The sequence below is a fragment of the Agelaius tricolor genome, unplaced genomic scaffold, assembly GCF_023055355.1.
Source record: "Agelaius tricolor isolate 1412-34295 unplaced genomic scaffold, bAgeTri1.0.p SCAF_23, whole genome shotgun sequence".
In the NCBI taxonomy this organism is placed as follows: domain Eukaryota; kingdom Metazoa; phylum Chordata; class Aves; order Passeriformes; family Icteridae; genus Agelaius; species Agelaius tricolor.
Genome location: NW_027269283.1, coordinates 4,577,811 through 4,600,271, shown reverse-complemented (window position 1 = coordinate 4,600,271; position 22,461 = coordinate 4,577,811). Strand labels below are relative to the sequence as shown.

Genomic DNA, 22,461 nt, shown 5'->3' with positions numbered 1-22,461 from the left:
GACATGGAGCTTCCCGGGGTGAGTCAGGGGAGGGCTGTGAAGATGGCATCTGTCTTACAAGGAAATCTGAGGGAGCTGGGGCTCTTTAGGCTGGAGGAGAGATGACAGAGAGGGGAGCTTGTCACTACCCATGAGCAGCTGCAGGGAGGGTGTTGTGAGGATGGAGCCAGGGTGCTGAACAGTGGGATGAGGTAACAGGAACACTGGAAGTTCCACCTGGACATGAAAAACTTTACTGCATGGGTGAGTGGAACAGGCTGCACTGAGATATTCCCGTCCCCCTGGACACGGTGATCCAGAGCACTGTGCTTGAGGGGACCCAGCAGAGCAGGGGCCTGGAGGGATGGCCTGGAGTGGTCCCTGCCCAGCCTCCCTGTTCTCCCTGGCTCTGAGGCAGCACAGTACAAGGTGCAATGGAGCGTGCAAATGGAATGGAATAATAACCACAATGGAATAATAACCACACAATATTCTGAGTTGGAAGGCACCCCTCAGGATCCTCGAGTCTAGCTCCTGGCCCTGCCCAGGACACCCCAGGAATCCACCCTGTGCCTAAGAGCGGTGTCCAAACGCTTCTAGAACTCAGACAGGCTCAGGGCTGTGACCACTGCCCTGGGGAGCCTGTTCAGTGCCCGACCACCCTCAGGGTGAAAATCCTTTTCTAATACCCAACCTAACCCTGCCCTGACCCAGCTTCAGGCCATTCCCTCGGCTCCTGTCACTGCTCATGAGAGCCAAGAGACCGGAGCTGCCCCTCCTGAGGAAGCTGTAAGCAGCGCTGAGGACCGGAGCTGCCCCTCCTGAGGAAGCTGTAAGCAGCGCTGAGCTCTCCCCCCTCAGCCTCCTCTTCCCCAGGCGGAACAGCCCAAGCGTGGCTCATTACAAGCACCCACAAACACGAAAATCTTTTCACAAAACGCGAACCCAGCCGGGGCCGGCTCCCAGCGCCGCCCTGCCGTGCGCAGGCGCAGCGCCGTCGGCGCAGGCGCAGCAGCCGCCGCGCGGGGCTGCCCCGACCCGCCTGAGGAGCGGCCGCTGCCCGCGCCCCCGCCCCGCCGGCCGAGCAGCGGCAGCAGCAGCGCCCCGCGGCCGGCAGCGCTCCCGGGGACAGCAGCGCTCCCGGGGACAGCCGCCCGGCCGCCTGGGGAGGCCTGGCAGGCCTCTCCCTCCTTCCTCAGGGCGGCCCCGGGATGGCGGCGTGAGGCGGTGAGTACGGGCCGGGGCCCAGCGGCGGGGCTGGCGGAGCGGGGCAGCGCTGCGAGCTCCGGGGGTCGGCCGGGGGAAAGGGGGAAGGTTTGCCCCCGCCGAGGAGCCCCGCGCTCGTAGCCCTGAGTGCGCCGGGATGGGAAAGGCTTCAACCGACCCCGAGCTCGGTGCCAGCATGGAAATAACAGCACTGTGTGTGCCCTCCCTCCCTTCCTGCTGCTCTCGGCCGCGAACCTCTCCGGCTCTCGTTAGCGCCTTCTGAAAGGAAAGCCGGGCCCGTTTCTCCCCAGGGCAGCACAATGCTCTGACAAGCTTTTGTCCAGGCAGCTGGACGGGATGGGCCCTGTGGTTTCCTTCCAACCCGGGTTATTCTGTGATAATCTGTGAATACAGACTGTTGAGCCCAGCCAGGCGCCCTCCCCGAGCACCCATACGTGCTTTGAGCCAGCTACAAAGTGAGTTTACAAGCGGTTCTGTCATAGGAACATTGCTCATGATATCCCAGACATGCAAGTGCAAGAGAAGAGGAAAAACAAGCTCTTAAATGCAGCCCACAGCATGCTGAACTCTCTCATACTTCCTTGGTACTGAAACATTTCAATGGACCTTGCAAGTACTGTCATACTGTCATAGTGCAGTAACCTTTGTCTTTTCAAACTGCAGGAGGTCATAACTCTTCATAGCTGCCCAAACAGCATTTTTGCCTTTCCTAATCTGAGATGCAGAAAACTCGCCCTTATCAGGCTCTCTTTGGACCTCTGAAGCCTGCTGAAGGCACAGAAGGTAGAGAAGAGGTCTAAATTAAAACTGCTTTTCTCAGGGAACTTGGAATGGGCCTGGAAGCTGTGATCTGTGGCAGTTAGACAAAGGCAGAAGGTGGGAATGAGGAACTCTGAATTGGTACAACTGGAAGTAGTAATACTTCAGATGGCAGCTGTGACTGCTGGCATCTCTTCCCATCACAGAGCTGGCTGACTTAAGAGCTTCTGCTCCTCTGATTCCTGATGATTTCCAGGCCCATTCTAAGCTCTCTGAGAAAAACAATTAGTTTTAGTTTGGATGTCTCCTCTGCCTTCCTGCTCATGAGTGGAGAAGGATTCACCCTGGTGCTGTGAGGGCATTGCAGATGGAGTGGGTGCTGCCTCTGGATAAAAGCTCATCCATCCCCATCAGGAATGAAGCTCAGAGGGCAGCTTTGGAAGGGGTGACAAGAGTGGCCCAACAGAGAGCCTCCACTTTTCACCAAGTGGGTTGCTTTGGCTTGTGTCTAGCTTGAGAAATCAGAATACTAACCCCAAGGCTTGGTTAGTAAAGGATTTGTTGCTCTTTTTGGAAGCTGTTGTGAATTATATTGCACCATTTCTGACTCCACTCAAAGTGTCCAAGGCATGATCCAAGACTAGGGTAAGGCCTTTGCCAAAAAGTATAGACTCACTCTTTCCAGCTGAGTCATACCAGCAGATAAAGCTATTTAAAAAAATGAAATAATAGTGGCAAGACTAAAAAAAAACCCAGAGAAGTTAATCCCTGCTGCAAATAGGTCTTAAAGTTTGAGCAGTTATGGTTCTTGGGTTTACGACAGAAGGTTGGCATCTGGGGAGCTGGTCTGCTGTTGCTTTTTTTAGCTGAACTCTTCAAACTTGTCACTTGATAGTTCTTCAGCTCTCTTTTTGTCCCAGGGCTTTAGCTGTTGTGTATTTTTCAGCAGCTGTTTTGGGTGCTGTGTGATATTTGAGTTGGTTTTGAGCACACGCTGGCAGTGTGAAGCACTGCCCACTCACATCAGTTAGTATTTGTGACAGGGTTTTTGAGTAAAACAATTTTAAGCAGACAGGTGAGCATTGTAGGTAAGAAACACATCCCTGAGCCTTCCTCTTCAGTTTATGTGCACTGGATGACTTAAAAGACTTTTATCTAACCAGTGTGGCTTTTCATCACAAGCAGAGACTTCAGCTTTTGGGAAAGGGGGAGGATGATACCAGCACGCCCCAATAAAAAGGTTACTCAGTGTTTTATTGCAGACCTTTCAGCTCTCAGCCTGGGAGACTCTTTCTGCAGCATCTGCTTGGGGAGTTCTGTGTGGACAGCACTGGCTTAAAGGCTGCCTTTGTAAGGGCTGAACAAGCTTACCCTTGAAGTGCTTAGGGAAGGCTGGCTGATTATTCTCCCCTTGCAGGGTAAATGGACTGTTAAAAAATTCAAACGTTCTTGAGAAAGGTACAGACTTGGTATTGACATAGTGATGTGCCAAACCTGTGGTGTAGGAACACCTCTCAGTGTGTTGATTGCTGAGTTAGTCTGTAGAATATGAAGGAACAGCTTGCTAGCTCCTCAGATGGATTTATTCCAAAACGTGACTGATCCATTGCAAAGCAGTGCTGTGTGCTACTCACCCTAGACCTGTCATAATTGAGATTTTGTTTCTGCCTGGGAAAGGTCTGCTGCTGCCTTTGCACTGGAATTCCAAAATCCTCCACACAAACACACACCAGTAGGACCTGAATGTTTTTGGGAGGGAAGATGACAGCAGGGAGGGCTGGCAGTGCAATGGAAGCCAGCTAATAAGCATGTGGAAAAGTGCTGGTGCTTGCTTATTAAGGAGGTGTGCAGGGAACCTCCCCTGGCTGCTCCTCTGCCTGCAGGAACTGGCAGAGGAGGCTCTGGCAGCACGTGGAGATCAAACTGGGACACAGTGGGAGCATCACCAGCTCTGCTGCTGAGGGGTCTGAAGTGAGTTCAAGTGGCTCCAAGAGCTGTGGAGGGATGAAAGGAGGAAGTGGGAAGGAGCTGTCAGGTAAACATGAGTGGCCACCAAATCAGGTGACATGAGGAGCAGCACAGGGGCAGGTTTGGGGATAGTGGGACACGGGGCTGGCTGAGGCAAGAGGTGAGTCAGGCAGGGGAGAACAAGAGCAGCTGGCTGAGGGAAAACAGGATGCAGTTGTGAAACCAGTCCTGTTGGGTGACAGCTTATTATTTGCTCTGGAACATGGTAATCTTTGGCTTGGGTTGTGAGAAGGGGACAAAGACAACAAAGTAGGAATCTTTAATTTGCAAATTTCACCTTGCTTGAGAAACCAGGCAAAACCAAATATTGTTGTGGCTTCCAGAAGGATCTTGCTGTCCTGGGCACGAAGGAGAATGTTCCCTGCTCAGTAAAGAGCTGATAGCAGGAGGTGCTGTTTCTCTTGGATCAATAGAGTGTAAAGAGAACTCAGTCTCAGTGCCAGCTGTACAGAGAATCTCTAGTGAAGAGCACATATCTTACTGGTGGAAAGTCCCTTGAGGGAGACAGAACTGTAGCAGCTCCTGTAGTAAGTACTTGGTCTTACTTTTAGTACAGGATCAGCTGTGGGATACAGCAGAGGGTCCTCAGCCTTTAACTGGTTGGTAGTGAAGGGACTCCTGAGAATAAAAGCAAACTGGCTACAGATACAAAGAGCAGCTGTTTGAATGGCTGCATTTGGCAGAAATCCAAGAGGTTTGCAGGTTGAAAGGCATTGGCATTGAAACTTCATAGTAAGAATAACTGCTATTAAATGGTTCTTTATTCTGCAGTGTTTGCATTGATTGCTACAAGCAGCTGGTTCTTGCAGGAAGTACTAATATTTAAAAATGAGTAACTTGTTGTGAGGTGGCTTTGTGTTTGTAGGAACTGCTTAAGTGAAGCTTAGACACTTAAAATCAACTCAGTATTTAGAGTGTTATTGTTAAGAGCATTGTAGGAGTGAGGAGGCCAGACCATGAAGTACAAAGTGTAGCTACAACACAAATTATAATTATTTTCTAACTGTAGTTGTAAAGTTTGGGGCTAAAGGCTCAATAGTGAGATATGACCCTATTAAAGCTGAGAGATTTGTGACATTAGTTCTGAAAAATTCTAGTTCTTTGTTTCAGCCTTTTGCTACTTAACAGACACGTTCTTTACCCATTTCTTTAGAGACAGAAAACCCAAAGCAAAGTAGGCATTTTAAACTAAAGTTTTGAGAACAGCTGACACAAATTGCCACAGAAGTCAAGCTGATGCAACTTAGGGCTGGATCTGGCAAAAACATAAGGTGGTGTTTAGGCACTGATTTTTAATGCTTGGTGTTTGGAGCACTTGTGAGAAAAAAATGCAGGAAACTTCAAGAAGGGAACATTTCAGGAGGATTAAAGCAGCTGCAGATCATTGATTTAGTACAACTTTGCTGCATTCAATGCAGTCTGAACTGAAAACTTGGGTGATGGGATTTAATTACCTTCCTGTTCAAATATTTGTTGTTAGATTTTTTTTCTCTCCATTCTTCCCCTTGGAAAAAAGTTCTATAGTACTTCTGTGGTATTGTTTACTCCAGAGACATCTGAGCAATTCACAAAGGCAAGCAGAGAGCATGTTTTATTATGAAATGAGTAATAGCTAATTCCACTTTACAGATGGGGGAAAAGGCTTGGGACTAGACTTGCTCTTAAAGGTGCAAGTGAGTGACCTGCCTAAAACAGGACTAACATTGGGAGCTTTATTCCTGTGACTTGGCTTTATCTGTATTGCAGCATAAAATAACTTTTTCCTTACTCTTTGGCTACTGAGCTGCAGCTTAGTTTTACTAATGGAACTCCAGCTGCTCTCTCTGCTGGAGAACACTCCCTTGCAGGAGCACCAGCACAATGTACTTTCCCCACATAATGTTTGTGCTGCTGGAGATGTTGGCCTGCATTTTCTTACTAACATTAAAGTACAATAGATGGTGCTGCTCAGGATGGCAGCATTTCCTGCTGCTGACAGCAGAGCCCATTGCTACCTGCGAGACAAGTCTGACCTCAGAGCTCTTTTGGAAGAGAACCTCCTGTGGTTTTCTCTTGGCTTTTCTCTGCAATCCCTCATTCTCCCTCCCTTTGCCAGGAAATCCCTTCTCCTGCCAACAGGAGCCAGTGGAATGTGCTGTTTGTTTACATTCTCACTCCTTCATCCTACTAACCTTCCCACCCCCCAGCTGTAATCCTGACAGGCTCGGCTGAGCCCTTCATCCTTCTGAGGGAGCACTGCTCCACTGAGTGATTGCAGACACAAGGCTTTCTGCAAGGAGCTGTCCCCACCAGCCTCTTCTTGGTGGGGGTGAGGCATTTATTGTTTCTAAAGCCATTTGAAATTCTTGAAGGGGTTTGTAGTGCTTCAAAGGAAAAAACAAAAGCACACACTTAATGTCATTGAGGGGGTTGCTGAAGGTAGGAGCAGGTTTTCTGGACTTGCAGCATGCTGCCATCCCTGCCTAGGAAAGCCCTTAAAGCCCAGTTTCCAAAGGGTTTTATAATAATCCAAGTGAGGAAATCCTGTGTTTACAGCACTTAATGGAAATTGCCATTCTGAGCCTGTCCCCCCGTTTGATCTATTCACATACTTCATCTTATCTGACTTTAGCTGTTTGGCAAGGATTATAAATCTTTAAGCTGGGACTGTCCTCCCCTTTGTTTTGCAGCCTGGACACTGCTAGGGCTTTCCTGGGTACCTTGATGTGTAGCTGGGTCTGGTGCTGTCCTGCTGGAACACTTCATTGTTTGTGTGCAGAACAATTCCTTACACTAATGCTTCCTTAACACTTCTCTGTAGCACCAAATAATGATTACCCTTCAATTGCATTTCTTTATATCATCACTCCAAGCCTTTGGACTGTCTTGGATCAATGTGTGTAGGGAAGGCTGTGACAGCTTGTTTCCCATTTCCACCTCTCCCTTTCTGTACCTGCACTGTGCTAAAAGGGTCTCACTTGTTAGCCTGGATAAAGGCCTGAGTAACAGAGCACACAGGATGCATTTCTATACCAGCATTAGCTGATCCTGTCCCCAGCTGAGTGGTTCAGAAAGCAGGGAGCTTTCCACCAGCTCCAAGACACACCAGAATTTAGTACTGGGAGTTCAACCATCAGCATATGATGCTTGGGAGTAAATAAAGCTTTAGAAGAATGTCAGTTGATTTTTTTCCCTTCATTTTCTGAGAGTCTGACATTTCCTCCTCCCTACAGAGCAGCCTGCCCTCCGGAGGAGTTGCTGGAGCCTGTTCTGGAGCACATCTGACTGCTACTGCCAGCGAGGCCCCAGCCAGCCACCCACCATGTACTGCCTTCAGTGGTTGCTACCTGTCCTGCTCATACCCAAACCCCTCAACCCAGCCTTGTGGTTCAGTCACTCGATGTTCATGGGATTCTACCTGCTCAGTTTTCTCCTGGAACGGAAACCTTGCACAATTTGTGCCTTGGTCTTCCTGGCAGCTCTATTCCTCATCTGCTACAGCTGCTGGGGGAACTGCTTCTTGTATCATTGCACAGGATCCCAGTTACCAGAATCAGCTCACGATCCCAGCATAGTGGGCACCTAGAAAATCATAATCTTCCAGTCTGCTGAGGGCTCTTGTTTTGCTTTTTAAAAAAGGGGTGGGGCTGGGGAGGAGGGGGGTGTTGGGTGTGGGACTGGAGTAAGGACAACCTATTTCCTGTAACTGTGCGTGGACTGGAGTGGCAAATTCTTCCCACTCTGCCTGTGAAATCGACTCGTTTACTGTGTGAACTCTGGCAGTACCACCTGCTTTTTTAGGAGCAGAAGTCTTTCTTTTTCTTTCCCGTATCACCGGGAGCAGACACCAGCCCTCTCAACTGAGAACTGCTGGAAGCCTGAGCTGCTGGCCCTGCCCAGCTGGGAGTGCTGGAGTTGTGACACACAAATGTCTGCATTAGGCCATGATGGTCTAACTCAGGGCTCTTGGCCCACTGATCCTGCTTGAATAGCTGCAAGATTCTCTCAGTCTCTCTTTGTGGGGAGCCAGCCTTCCCACCTTGCTGATCAAGGGCGAGTGCAACAGCTCACAAATGGACTTGGCCAAAAGCTGCTGGAGCCAGAGGCAGTTGAGTCATCTCCTCCTGCTCAGCCTGCCAAAGAGATGTGTGCACTGCCCAAGTGCTTTCTGAACTCTTTGCTCCGAGATCCCAGCCTGAAAGCCTCACTTATGCTGCTGCTTTTATAAAGCCTGACAGGCAGTAGAGACTCTCTCTTCCCCTCCTCTTCCATGTCCTGGTTTTACCAAGGTATTGACCATTGGGAGGAAGAACCAGCATGCTGCAAGACACAGGGTTTTGGAAGCCACTGTGAACTTTACCCTACAGAACTCATGCTAGCCCTAAAGGCTGGGTGTGGGCAGGGCAGGAGAGGATCCATGAGGTGGAGGCATGGCTTGAAGCAGTAAATGCTTCAACCATTTTCAGAGATAATGGTTTTGGGCCAGAGGTGACAGAAGGTGCTGGTGCTACTGACTAGAGAAGGGCAGAGGCTGGAAAAATGCCTGGTGTCTCCAGCTTCCCTGGCAGAAGGATGGCAAGAATCCAAGGTGATGGTGGTCAGGCCTACAGCCTGGGGCAGAGGTTGGTTTGTGAGAAGCCTTAGAGGTTGGCACAAAACACTTACCTCTAAACTTTCCCTCCCCTTTGCCATCTGTTTGTCTTTCCTTCAGTCTTCTGGTGGAGAGCAGCAGAAGTGGCTGTTGCTGTCCTGAGGCAGTTCAAGCTATGAGGTTGTGAAACTTCCAGAGTATTGTTTGTTCATTGCACAGCTGTTCAAAATGTTTAATAAAGCTTTATAAACTTTGGTCTATGGCCTCCTGCCCAGCATGATGCATTGGCTGCTCATTGTGGATGCCTTAGCCCAGCAATCACGTGTCCCTGCATCGTTCCTGTTCCCAGCACAGCAACCCCCAGAGTCCCCAGCAAGAGGCAGAGCCTGTTTGCCCTGTGGCTCCCGGTACTGACTCTTCTTGACTGTTTGGGCTGACTGGGAGCCAGACTGGCAATTCCTAAACAGCCTCATCTCACAACCAGAAGCACTTCTGTGTCCTGTGTGTCTCTGCACTTACATGACAGATTCCCCTTTTTCTTGCTGCTTAGGAAATTAAACCCCTGAGCTGTGTCCTGGAAGCCACTAATCCCCAGCAACAGTAAAAGTGTCTGCTGGGTGCCCACGTGGTGTAAGCCCATGCCATGACACCACATCACCCCAGCCTGTTCCTCTGCTCAGGGCAGCCCAGCTGCCACCAGCCATCCAGGGGGACACACGTGCTGCTGTGAGCCCTTCCCCAGCCTTGGCCATGCAGACTATGGGGTCCAACAGCACCCAGAAGCACCTGAGAGTGTTAAAGGGTGTGGAGCTGAAACAGCCTTGGCTTTATCCCTTCTCTGAAGACCAGGTCCAAGTTAGAAAGAGTTCAGGACATATTTATTGTTTACATGATTAAAGAAAAGCATGTGCCACATCAAAAATAGATGTGACAGCTCTGTCACCTGTCAGGCTGAGGGAAGTCCCAGTAGCTGTCACATCAACTCAGGCATAAATAACAAATGGAAAGGAGAGGGGAGGGCACCCATTGCAAGCTGTGGCACAGCTGTGCTCTGAGCAACTTGTAAGTTTTAATGTATTTAAGCTAATGCACTGTGTTCTGTCAAGAGAACACTTCTGTTGCTCACTAGCCGAGTTGCACTTCACAGCAATTTAAATAAATGGTAGCCACCAAGCCAGACTGTGCTTTGGATGGGAGCAAGGCCTGGCTTTGTATGTGGGGTTCAAGACAAGGTACAGCTGCAGGCTCCTGCCTTGTATGAAACCCAGCTCAAAAAAAAGCACTTCAAAAGAGGGAGGCTGCAGGACAGCTTTCAATGGGGTAAGAAGCTTCCCACCCCTACTGCAGAGAAGGAGCACTCTTTGATGTGCACACAGCACTCTCCAGCACACTCTCTTACCCTCCCTTAGGGCCTGAGATACCATCTTCATTGTAAAGATAGAAAAGTAAAGCAACTTCGTCATGGTCAGACAGAAAGCCTCGGGCAGAAGGAGGAACCCAACCAAGTCTCACATCCCATGCTAATGCCTGCTTCATCCTTCTCCATAAAGAGACTGTGAAAAACCAGCCTGTGACTGCAGAACAGGTCAAACCCGATGGCTTCTGAAAAGCAGCATCACAGCTGCCCTGCCCGTGCACCACAGATGGGGCTGAGCCTGGACAGACACAGCCAGAGTGCTCAGCCAGGCATTTGGCAGCTCCATGGGAAATGCTCACACGAGATGTCCTGCCCTCCTCTGCCAGAACACTGCGGTGGCTCTGTCCCTGGGCATCCTGGGGCACCTTGGGGGCTCTGTGTGGGGACACACAGCTGGGCAGCTGCACCAGTGGCTCAAAGCAGTGGGATTTAGAACACAACCACTGCTGTGCTGGCCCCACTGAGCCTGGGCACTGCCCACAAGTGTCACTTGACACTTTGGCACAGACTGAGTGTCATCACCTTGCTGAATTACAGAGTGTCCATCTGCCTGATGCTCCCTGGATACAGGAGCTGGAGCCTTAAGCTGTTCCTTTGTCTTTCCGTATGAGGGAGAGATCATTTTCTTTTCTAGGTCACATAACAGATCAGTGACACAGCAGGGTCAATAAAGGAAAAAAAAAAACCAAAACAAAAGCCAGCCCAGGTTCCAGTCCTAAGAAACAGAGATGCAGCTTGGCTCAGGCAGTCCTTGGACTCGTAGACCCTTAGGGCCCAGGGGCTTTTCATACTCCTCCTCAACCCTTCTCAGGGAGAGGGAGCACCCCCAGGATGAGCAGCTGGAATACCACAAGGCTTACCTTTTTCTTAAAGCTTTAGATCTGGCTGATATCTGTCTTAGTGCATCATCTTAGGGTCTGATACTTGGCAGCTGAGCTCCCCAGCAGTGCTTGGGGTGCAGGTGGGAGTCAGGCTGCTCTCCCAGCATCTGCCTCTCAGCCATGGATCTTGCTGGGTGATCAGTGCCTCCTGCATGGATTCTCTTCCTGCTCACCCTGAGACAAACCCACAGCATGGACTTACAAACAGCAGCTGCCAGAGGAAAGAGGCTGATCCCATGGAGGAGCCATTAGGGCTGGAAGCACCCACCAGTGGCTCAGGGAGGCAGCCAAGTCTGGAGGCACAGTCCCACTGACAATAGCATCAGCCTTGTCCCCTCATGCTGTCACCCAGGCTGGTTCAGCCAATCTCCTGAGCCAGGCAGACACAAACATCACTCAGGGTCACAGGTAGCCCTGCCCTGCAGCTTTTCTCTGCCACCAGGTGGTTTCCCAGCCGTGGGAGGTAAGCTACTGTCAGGTAAGGACTTCAGCCCTCCCCCCAGAGCCTGAAGATTACCCCTTGGCAAGAGGGCTTTGCTACTCTTCCAGCAAAGGCAAATCCTCTGGTAGCAGGGCAGGGAAGGACAGATGGCTCAGGTGCCACCCAGACCTGCTGCTGGAGGGGATGAGATCCAAGTGACAGCAGGCTGTGTCCTCTGAGGGAGCACATGCTGGCAGCCTCCTGTCCACCCCTTGTTACCAGTGAGTAACAGGCACTGTGGGAGCTCTGGTGGCACTGCCAGCAAAACCTGAGAGCCTGACACAGGGGGACAGTCCTGCTGTGAAGCAACCCTTTACTACAGCACCCTGCTCCTGCCCCAGGAGACCTTCTGCTGCATTAGGCTGTGGGAGAGACCCCAGCCCTCAGCACAACTCGGGATTTGCAGTTCAGGGCTGACCCTGTGTACTCAAAAGCATTTATCCTGTGGGAGCCAGGATCCACGTTCTTGGGGAGTGCTACCACTGAGCTTTGGGTAAGTGAAGGGGATGCTCAAGTCAAACAACAACTCATCCTCACCATTTTAGAGCCCATTGCCAACACAAACTGCTCAGCACAGGACCCCTTTCTCCTCACTAGAGCTGCTCAGGGGCAGCCACAAGCCCCACCCCAATGCCCTCTTAAAATGCTTCAGCTGCCACTGAGGCTGAGGACAACACAGGGAGAGGAGGAAGCACAGTGCCATAGGCAGGGCTTGGAAGTACTGAATCCAGTCCCCTCATCCCCTGCACACAAATCACCTCAGTTCCCTGCACCTTCCCAGAGGTCAGGCTGACAGCAACACCCTGGCCTGCCCCAGCAACCATCTCCTCATACAAAAGCTACACTTGTGTTTTGTGAGGTCTGTTTGTATTTAATTATCAAATAGCAAAGTATTTACATCAATGTTAGAGTTTCAAAGCATCTCCACCCCCCCACCACCCAAAAAGCTGGACCTTTTCAGGTTTTTTTCCAAAGTTATATTATTATCCAAAAAAAAAGAAAAAAAAAAGCTAAATATTTTACTGAGACACCAAAAAAGGCAAGTGAGGAAGTGAGGGGAGCTGGGGAGAGAGACACAGATCCACACATTCTCTGCATAGTCAGTTGGAGATCTTACAAAAGACTGTGTAAAAAATGGTAACAGCAGAGGAGAATGACTTGTAGGGTTTTATGGGCCCCAGGAAGTCAAAGAGCATCCTTAGGTGCAGGCTCCCCTCTGGAGTTTATTGGCTTAAAAAGTAAATTGGCAGACAGAATGATGGAGGGGAAGCTCTGCATTCCCAGGTCATGCTGGCTTTGGTGGAGAGTCTGGTGACACCTGGTCCCACCACAAGCACTGCACAGACACATGGATGGACACACGGACATGTGGACACACAGCCTCATGGAGAAGGGCTTCTCTTACTGCCCTCTGCCCTGAAGTGTCCCCAGCACATCTCCTTCACCAGATCCTGCTGAAAGCCTGAGGGAATTCAGCCATGCTGGGCACCTGCTGCCTCCTGGGCAGAGCCAGAGGCTGCACTGGCCTTCCTGCCCTGCTGCACCCAAGGCCCTGCACGTGCCAGACAACCAAAGGCCAGACCTTAACACGTGTGCTTGCCTTCTCTCTTCCCAGCTTCCAGACCAAATCTGCCTTCCACATGTTACAGCTGCAAAAGGTTTCTCCCAGGGATAGGGATTTGTGTAATTCAGGCAGAGCTATGGCACAAGCCACCCCTTGGAACAGCCACCATGGGACAGGGTATCTGTGGCAGCTGCCCATCCCAAAAGGCTGCAAACATGGGAAGACCCAGAACACTGAGGTTTGGGGAGTCCCTGCCCAAATGCAGAAATGCTAACACAGCAAACCTGCTAGGAAAGGAAGGGGGGGAGAAAAGGCTCCAACTCCCAAAATCATTAAAAAAAATTCATTATCCAGCTGCTGCTCTTCAAGCTAGCATGTCCTCTCCATACTGCTGAAGAGCCTGTTCAAACTGATTTTAAAAGCTTTACTATTAAAAAAGGAGCCACCAAACAACCATGTACTTGGTTCATAAATAAGTGGCTGGGTCAAACCACACCAGGGCACTGTGGGAGTGAGTGAGTGAGTGAGTGAGTGAGTGGCAGTGGCTTGCCTGGGTCCTGCTCTGATGGAGACCTGGGGCACGGGCTTTGGCCACCTCCTGCCCATGCTTGGCTCCCACCCCGCTTCTGTAGGACACTGGCACCATGGCAGGGGCTGGTGAGGGGTGGGTTGGGTCTGCTGCCTGCCAGGAGGCTGTGCCAGAGGCAAACACAATCCCAAAGGTGCTGGGGAGGCACAGAAAGCCTGAGGATTGAGGACACAGCCACTGGCTCCCCTCTCCAGGTCCCTCCCTCCAGCACCCCTGCCCCACAGCATCCCCCAGTTCCCCAACCCTTTGTGCTCCAGGAGAGCATCTGAAGACCCCCAGGTCTCTCTGAGCAAGTGTCTCTGGGACCCAGGAGGTGAAGGAGTGAGGCTTTGTGAACCACCATGGTGAAGGCTTTCCAGCAGGGTACAGCCACAGGACAGGGAAAACTGACACATGCAATGAAGTCAAGGTCTGGGACGGTGCAGGGACCACTCAAGGGTTATGTACAAGCAGGTGCTGGGTGGGAGAGGGCAGGGGATGAGCCTTGCCTTGCCTACACAGGGATCAGCCCCACAGGGTGAGTGTGGGACAAAACTGGGCAGGAATACCCACAGCTGAGACATGGCTGAGGCCTTTGGTAGCGAGCAGAGGGGAGATGAGGATGCAAATGTGGCACAGCACTTCCAGATGGGCGATGTGGCTGGGGATGCTGCATGGGGACTGCTGCCGGGAAGCTGAGACACAGTGGGTAGAGGGAAGGCAGCTAAAAACATACCAGGTGGACAAAACCATCTGTGAAAGTCGAGTACTTCCTCCAAAACATTCCCACACCCAGAACACGATGTGGGCCATGCACCCAAGCACCACAGTGGCGCTGGATTTGGTGGCAGGGCCAGCCCAGGGGACTCTGCTGGTGGGAAAGCTGGTGGCAGAGCTGGGGAGGGTGGCTGGGGGGTACTTCCCAAGGGTCTGGCTGGAAGACCTGGAGCAGGTGGAGGGGCAAAGCACAGCAGGGTGAGGGCTCTGCTGGTATCCCCAGTCCTGCTCCCCAGAGAGGCAGGATGTGTCCCTTGGGGGAACAGACATAGCTGGAAGATTTGATCGTGTGCTTGGGTGCTCCAATGGGACAGTGCTGCTCACCAGAGCCTGGAGCTGTCACATTTCACAGTCCCAGAACCCACCAGCCCTTAAGGTCATGGTGAGGCCAGGGGGACCACCAGAGTTCTGCTGTCATCCCATGCCACCACCACCCTGGCACATCACCCCATTCAAGCCAGCCTGGAATTGTGACATCCCTGTGGTAAAACATCTCTGCCAGCACCCTCAGGAGAGTGGGAGCCAAGAGGGAGGTGGTGGGGAGGGTCAAGGGGCAGGGAAATTTGTGCTGATTTAGAAAGGGGTTGCAGGAGACTGGGACCGTGTGTCTGAGGTGGGGTGATGCTGTCCCTCAAATCCTCCTGACTCACCCTAGAGCTGTGAGGGGGAAAGTCTCCCAAAACCCAAGTCTCTTGGCAGGAGATGCTCTGCTTGCCCTCCTGAGCTGGCTCTCTTGGTGCCCACAGGCTCCTCTCGCCAGCAGAACAGCGCCGCTTCGTTAAACACGGGCCACAAGTCTTAATGAGCGGTGGGGGAACCCAGGGGCTCCCCTGGCTGCATCTGGACACAGTGCCCTGTCCTGCTCCAGGGCTGCTCCACAAACACAGCCCCTCGCTGGGGAGGCCAACCCTCGGCGCCCCGCGCTGGGGACAGCAGTGTCCCTGGTGCCAGGAGGAGCCCCGTGTCTATAGGTTCTCTCCAGGCTGGTACTGGGGCTCTGTTGAGGTGAAGTAGTCCTCCAGGAAAGCCTGCAGGTACTCGAAGGTGGGTCTCTCCTCCGGGTCCTTCCGCCAGCACTGGCACATGAGGTCGTGCAGGGACTCGGGGCACTCGGGCGGGCAGGGCATGCGGTACCCCCGCTCCACCTGGTCCAGCACCTCCCTGTTCACCATCCCTGTGTGCAGCCAGAGGAGACATGGCACTGGTCAGAGCCAGGCCTGCACCCTGCCTGCCCCTGAGCAGAGCCAGGCCTGCACCCTCCCTGCTCCTGAGCAGAGCCAGGCCTGCACCCTGCCTGTCCCTGAGCAGAGCCAGGCCTGCACCCTGCCTGCCCCTGAGGGACACCAAGGGTGCTGTGCCAGGACCCGCCTTAGGGGTAATCCCAGTGACCCAAGGAGAGAGGGACCCCTGGTATAGCAGCACTTGTCCCTGTCACCTTGCTCAGGGACTAGAGCAGGATAGGGTGGCTGGGATGCTGCATCCTGGCTAATATCTGCTCACCCCAGTGGGGCAGGATCCAACCTGGGAAGAGGTAGCTCAGGGTCAAGCACTGGGCATGGACAGCTGGTGTTGGGCACCACAGTGGGGATAGGGCCTCTGCCAGCAAGTGCCAGCCCTCACCTGGGTATGGCACTCTGCCCTTGGTGGTCAGCTCGGTCAAGAGGATGCCAAAGGACCAGACGTCTGACTTGATGGTAAACCTGCCGTACAGAGCTGCCTCGGGGGCCGTCCACTTGATGGGGAACTTTGCACCTGGATGGAGAGGCAGAGTGAGGGGGTGCCTCCAGGGCCCCCCTGCTGGCTGCAGGCAAACACACCGTGGGACCAGTGGCCATTGCTCTGGCCAGCAGCCCAGGGCACGCACCTTGCCGAGCCGTGTACTCGTTGTCCTCGATGAGTCGTGCCAAGCCAAAATCAGCCACTTTGCACACCAGGTTCTCCCCCACCAGGATGTTGGCTGCCCGTAGGTCCCGGTGGACATAGTTCATCCTCTCCACGTAGGCCATGCCAGATGCAATCTGTGGGGAGCAGCACGTGGGGCACTGTGGCTGACAGGATGGCACGAGGGTCCCTGGGGGACAGCCTGCCACCACTGAGGGGAACAGGCCTGCAGTGGGACCCAGCTGAGGTGTGGGGAACACCAGCTGCTCAAGGAATGCCATGCAGACTTGGGTTTGCTGGCCAGGGAGAGCTGGCAGCAACAGGAGCAGGCAAAATGATGGTTCAGGAGTGCCACCCTGCTCTGGGCTGAGACCCAACAGTGGCATCCACCCAAGTGAGGCTGCAGAGCACCCCTGACTAGTGACAGCCACCACAGCCCACTGAGGGGCTCAGGCAGCCAGTGTCCCCACAAGGAATGAGGGAGGCCCAGGGATGTGCAAACCCACCTGAGCAGCCATATCCACGAGCTGGGGCAGCCGCAGGTACTTGCCCATCTCACCCTTCAGGAAGTCCAGGAGGCTCCCTGTGAGGAAGACCATGGTGAGACCAGTCCAGAGGAGCAGGGCCCTTCAGCTGTCCCCCCAGTGTCCCTCCCCTGCTCACCCTTGCTCATGTACTCAGTGACAATGTAAATGGGCTCCTCTGACACCACAGCGTAGAGCTGAACCAGCTTCTCGTGTCGGAGCTTCTTCATCACCTGGGCCTCCTGCAGGAAGGCCTCTGGGGACATGGTGCCAGGCTTCAGTGTCTTGATGGCCACCCGGGTGGTGCCATTCCAGGTCCCTGTGGCACAGGACACGCTACTCAGGACACACGTACGGGGCAGGGGGCTGTGTCCCTCCTGTGCTCCCCCACCCCACCACCAGCTCCAGGCATCTGCCAGTGGCTGGGGACAGGATGCAGGTGGTGACAGGGAGGGGACAGCAGGGTGGGAATGGTCCTTACCCATCCACACCTCTCCGAAGCAGCCCTGTCCCAGCTTGACCTCCAGCCGCAGCGACTCCCGGGGGATTTCCCAGGCATCCTTGGCAAGGCCTTGGGTCTGGGGCTTGGACGTGGGGCAGATGTTGGTGAGACGGTGGCACAGGCCATCAGCATGTTCTGGCACGGGAAGGGACAGCAGCAGGGTGACACCTGGGTACTTAGGCATGCGATGTCTTTACCCCACAGCTTTCCTGTAAACACCCTGGGGACCCAAACCCTCACCCTCTGCCCTGAACCCAGCTTTTCACCAGAGTTCCACACAGCTGCTTTGGTGTCCCCCGGTGCAGCAGTGACTTCCCAGCAGCACCCACCCTGCAGCAAGGGCAGGGACAGCACCCAGGGTGCCCCCCAGAGCCCAGGGGGACCCACATGGCTACCCACTGGAGTAGTAGGCCACCAGCTGCTGCAGGCTGTTGAACTGGGTGCGGGAGGTGATGTAGAAGCCGCCGCTGTCCAGCTTGCGGATCTTGTAGTGCTTCACGTTGAGCCCCTTGGCGTTGTCAAAGTCAGACACAGAGAGGCAGTAGGCACCTGTGGGCACAACAGAGGGGCTGCAGGGGATGTTCCATGGGTGGGTGCTCCCCATGAGGTCCCACTGCAGGGCTGTGCATGGAGATGCTGCCTTCACCCAAAAGCACAGGATGGGGAGCAGCTCCTGGCTGCACCAGCTGGCACCAGGTGCCAGGGAGGAATGGCACACATCCCCCAGCTACAGCCATGCCACACCCTCACAACCTCCAGCTGCCCTCTGCTTGTACAGCAGCTCTACCAGCAGCCATCCTATGGGATGTGCTAACAAGGGGAGCGGAGCAGGCAGAGCCAGGCTGGGGGGAGCTGCTGACCAACAGCTCCTCAGTGTCTCAGAGAGGAGCTAAGGGGCTGGTGGGCCCAGTTCCCTCCTGCACAAGTCCCACCACAGGCATTGCTTCAGGAGCCTGGCTCTGCTCTGCCCACATGAGGACAATGTGGTGTTGCTGGGGCCACAGATAGCAGAGGGCAAGATTTATGCTGCTGCTTGAAGAAGCTGCTTCCATCAGAATAAAACAAATAGTGATAAGTTCAAGGCATAAAACCAGAAAGGAACATCAAGGAGCTTTTCCCAAAGGTGCATTTGGAGCCAAACTAAATCAGGTAAGAAACATCCTCAGGCAGTCAAACCTCAAAGATCACAACTCGCACTTTCGGAAGTGTCAGACTTGAAAGGACTAAAGTTCATCATTCCCTTAGCCTGGCTGCCCAGGCAGCATGTGTTCAAGACTTTGTCACTATACAGGGACCAGGAGAAAACAAAAAAAATCTAGTTGGGGGTGTACAAAATCCCAGCCAAATTAACCAACAACAAAACAACAAAACAGGAAAAGAGACCATCCTGCCTGGTGGTCTTGCCAGAGTTGGTGAGACCCCTGGCTTCCACCCTGCCATAAGCTGAACCACCTCTGAGAAGGGCATTCACTGGGGGGGCAGAGGTGGGAGAGAAGTGGCCACATCCCTCCAGCCCATGGGCTCAGTGGTGTAACAGTGCCTTTGGCACAGGCATGTCACTGGTGATTTGATGGCCACATCAGCATTGGCTCCCTGGAGACCAGCAGCAGACATTGAGGGGACTCAGGGTACCCCCACACCCCCAGAGAGGGTCTCCTCCAGGCCAGCAACCCCCCCAGCCCTGCTCACCTTTCGTGGTCTCGCTTTCCCGGACCAGGAAGGTTCCTCGGGGGTTTTCAGGGTTGAGCAGCAGCCGCTCGGACTCCCGGCGAGTGATCTTCCCAAAATACCACCTGCAGGACAAAGGCAGGGGCTCAGCCCCTGGCACTACCCCCCTCCACTGCCTGCCCAAGCAGGGGGCTCAGCCCTGAACCTCCCACTGCAGGTTTGGGAGAGCAGGGGCTGTGTCTGGGCTCGGGCACCTCGGTGTGTGTCACATCCCCATACAGCCTGGGCTGGGCATCGCCTCCCTGCCAGAGGGGATGGAACCTTCCTGCCACACCTTCAGCTAGACCAGGTTACTCAAAGCCCCATCCAAACTGGCCTTGAACACTGCCAGGGATGGGGCAGCCACACTGGGCAGCCTGTGCCAGTGTCTCACCATCCAATGGGTAAAGAGTTTTTTCCTAACATCTAATCTAAATCTCCCCTCTTCTAGTTTAAAAACATTCCCCCTTATCCTTTCATAGGCCTCTCTGCCTGTGTAAAGCACCTCACTCTTTTTTAGAATGCCCTTTAAGTTCTGGAAGGCTGCAATGAGATCTCCCTGGAGCCTTCTCTTCTCCAGGCTCTCCACAAAAACCAGAGCAAAAGCATCCACAGCCCTGCTATGCCACCACTCACCCCTCCACCATGCAAGCACGCTGCAGCACTGCACTATGGCCTTAAAGAGAGGCTGGTTTGCACATTCACAGGGGAAAACTAACAAAAAGGAAAAACCCTGAGGGCTTGGAGGCTTCTCCCAGGAGCAGGGCAGGGGTGGAGGGGGAGTGCTCAGGGTGTGTTTGCTATCACTTGTCTATAAACTGTCTAAAAGATGGCAATTACTCTTCAGCCTGGATGGAGTCTGAGGGCGCGACATAGTTACTGGGGATGTAGCCCGTCTGTCCTGTAGTGAGGGAATGAGCCAGCCACCAGTCACCTTCCCTGCAAGAGAACCAAAACACACTCAGTGTGGAGCCAGGAGCCCCCCAGCCAGCCCCTCACCCGCCCACAGGCATTGGGGCAGGATGAGCCAGCACAGAGCCCCACTGGGAAAAGGTGCAGCCCCAGAGCCCCCAGCCCCACAGCCAGAGCCCAGCCAGGAGAGCTCCTGCTGCCAGCCCCTGCCCCTGGCTCTGTTTGGGTGAGCTCTCACTCCTGGGGCCATCCATCCACATATGGAATGCTTTAAACCCGAATCAGGCAGGGCAGCCAGCAAGCCAAAACACCTTTAGAGCCACCTGAATGGGAAGGGTATCTGGCTGGAGGCTGGGGGCCACTCGGGGTCCTGGCAGCAGGGAGCAGCAGGCAAGGGGAGGGACAGGAAACGTGGAGAAGCAACAGAATGATGGCAGCAATTGAAAAAGGAACCAGGAAAACCCAAGGGAGTTAGTTAAACACAGGCTGCAGAAAAGCAGCAGGACAGGGCTGAGGTTTATGGTCTGTGGTGTCCAGCCTGGATGCAGCGGGATCTGTCCAGCCCGGGTGTCCCATTCACAGCCCCTGCAAGGCTGCAGCCCGACCCTGAGCCTCCTGCTGCCACAGCAAGGGCTGTGCCTGCACAGCCACGAGTGAGGCTCCTTGTCCCTAAAAACCTGCAGCTGAGCCCCAGCCAGCCCTCCTGCCCCGGGTACAGTGGCCCCAGGCATGTCCCCAGGAGCTGGAGGGTGCTCTGCCCTCCTTCCCACCGGCTCCTGCTCCGGACGGGGCTGGAAAGGACAACAAATAGAGAACAACAAGAGCACGGCAGGAGGTGGCTTCCCCTTCCTGTGGACAGCAGGGCTTTTCCTCCCACCACCTGCATCTTCTTGCCCATCAAAGACAGCCTCTGAATTCATCCTGACCACAAGGGAGACGAGGCTACGGGAAAAGTGCAGATTCGTGGGAACAGCCCCGTAAGGATACAAGAACTTGGCAGGATAACCTCCACAAACAAGCTACAGAAAAACACCAATAACCTCAGCCACCACTACAAGGATCACCAGACCACATCCAGACCCATCCCTGACCCTGCAGACGTGTAAACCTCCATCCTTGCTTCAGACTCACCAGCTGCTTGTGATCCGTGCTTTTCCCAGCTAAACCAGTGATGCTTCAAAGCACTGGGATAACCCAGACATGCCCCCAGCTCCCTGTGATGGTGTCACTTGGTGGGGATGGTGGGGACCTTCCAGGCATCTCTTCCTACTCACAGAGCTGGGCTCTGCCCCTGGAACAGCCTCACAGCAGCCCTGGATGACATTTTAGCTTCTTCCAGCCCCAGCACATCTTGTGGCAGGCAGCTTGTGCCCCTCAGCCAGGGCTGTTGCCCAAGTCACCTTTACTGAGGTGGCTCTGAAGGGGACAGGAGGCTGGTTGGGCTCCTTTCCCACAGGACTATAGTAAACATCTGCTTGAAAAATGCCCAGCTTTTGACTTGTGGCTTTATTCCAGCTTGGGCTGCAAGGCTACAAGCTGGGAATTCAGCAAAACAAACTATTCCAAAAATGTCTCAGTGGGGAAAAAAATAATAATCATCATCATCATCAAAACAAAGCATTTCAACAATTCCCTGCACAATCTTACCCAAAATATCCCACCACATCCCAGCTGGCTGCCTGCTGGCTGGGAGGAGACTTCTTCCCACTGGAAATGGTAGCACAAGAGCCTTTCTGCACTGGGTGGACTGGTAGGATGACCCAGAGCAGGGAGGTGAGCGATGTGGAGGCTTCTCATCTCTCCCTGAGCAACCCCAGCCCTGTCAGAGCAGCCAAAACCTGCTGCTACCCTGCAAAGCCACCCTGGCCACTGTGCCCAGCACCTGCCAGCCCTTCCTGGACTGAACCCACGTGCTCTCCCTGCAGCTCCAGGGCACTCCCTGTCCTGCCAGGCAGGCCAGAGGAAGGGGACATCACACATCTGTGTGTGGCTGTCCCCAGAGTGCAGCAGCCTGAGCTGTTCCCAGACTGTGTGAGCATCTCTGGGAGGTCATTGAGAAGAGTGATTCACCCCTGAGCACTGAACAAACTCCCAACTTCCTCCACCACCTCTCTCCCTGTGGACATCTCACCCACAGAGGCACTGGGAAGGTTGGCAGCCACATCCTGTATCTTCCACCAAAGGACTGTGTCACCAATAAAAAGCCCTTTTGCTCCCCAGGGTGATGCAGAGCCCATCACAGACTGAGCCTTCCCTGTGACTGAGCCTTGGACAAATAGCAGTAAAGGGGGAAAAAAGTGTGGAAACCCCAGAACTGATAAAAGGTGAAAAGAAAAACCCCTCATATATGGGCCTGATCTGGACCCCCACGGGCAAAGCTCACTTTGCAACAGCCAGAGAGCAGAACTCAAGCATGGGGCTCACACACTGCTGAGACTGAAAGTAAGAAGCACCAAAACTCCCAAATTCAGGCTTTTCCTGCAATGTTGAAACGCTGCACATCCCAGACATCATAGATGAAACAAATCGTTAATAAACAGCACTGGAACAACGAGAACAAGGATCAGATTGAAAACATGTTTGTGCCACACTGCCCAAGCACTGCAGGAGAAATCTCACTCCTGGGACGTTCCCTTGTCTTTCCACCCTTTGACTTTGCTGTTTTGGGTGCCCAGGTTGGAAGG

General features: G+C 53.5%; 2 protein-coding genes across 4 annotated transcripts in view; one reads left to right on the top strand and one right to left on the bottom strand.

Annotated features, from left to right (window-relative positions):
- Positions 1–972: 972 nt before the first annotated feature.
- BLCAP (BLCAP apoptosis inducing factor) lies at positions 973–8,821 on the top strand. The gene is made up of 2 exons (XM_071447104.1): positions 973–1,206; positions 7,206–8,821. The coding sequence occupies exon 2, from the start codon at positions 7,295–7,297 to the stop codon at positions 7,556–7,558; it is 264 nt and encodes an 87-aa protein (XP_071303205.1). The 5' UTR covers positions 973–1,206; positions 7,206–7,294; the 3' UTR covers positions 7,559–8,821.
- A 603-nt stretch (positions 8,822–9,424) lies between these two features.
- The window catches only part of SRC (SRC proto-oncogene, non-receptor tyrosine kinase), a 32,033-nt gene continuing 18,996 nt past the window's right edge, over positions 9,425–22,461 (bottom strand). For all 3 annotated transcript variants that reach the window (XM_071447100.1, XM_071447102.1, XM_071447101.1), the window contains 9 exons: positions 19,706–19,804; positions 18,848–18,951; positions 17,558–17,707; positions 17,138–17,293; positions 16,796–16,975; positions 16,639–16,715; positions 16,116–16,269; positions 15,872–16,003; positions 9,425–15,425 (listed from right to left, as the gene is read on the bottom strand). In XM_071447100.1, coding sequence (XP_071303201.1) covers positions 15,217–15,425; positions 15,872–16,003; positions 16,116–16,269; positions 16,639–16,715; positions 16,796–16,975; positions 17,138–17,293; positions 17,558–17,707; positions 18,848–18,951; positions 19,706–19,804 — 1,261 coding nt within the window. In that variant the 3' untranslated portion in view covers positions 9,425–15,216. The remainder of the gene's footprint in view (positions 15,426–15,871; positions 16,004–16,115; positions 16,270–16,638; positions 16,716–16,795; positions 16,976–17,137; positions 17,294–17,557; positions 17,708–18,847; positions 18,952–19,705; positions 19,805–22,461) is intronic.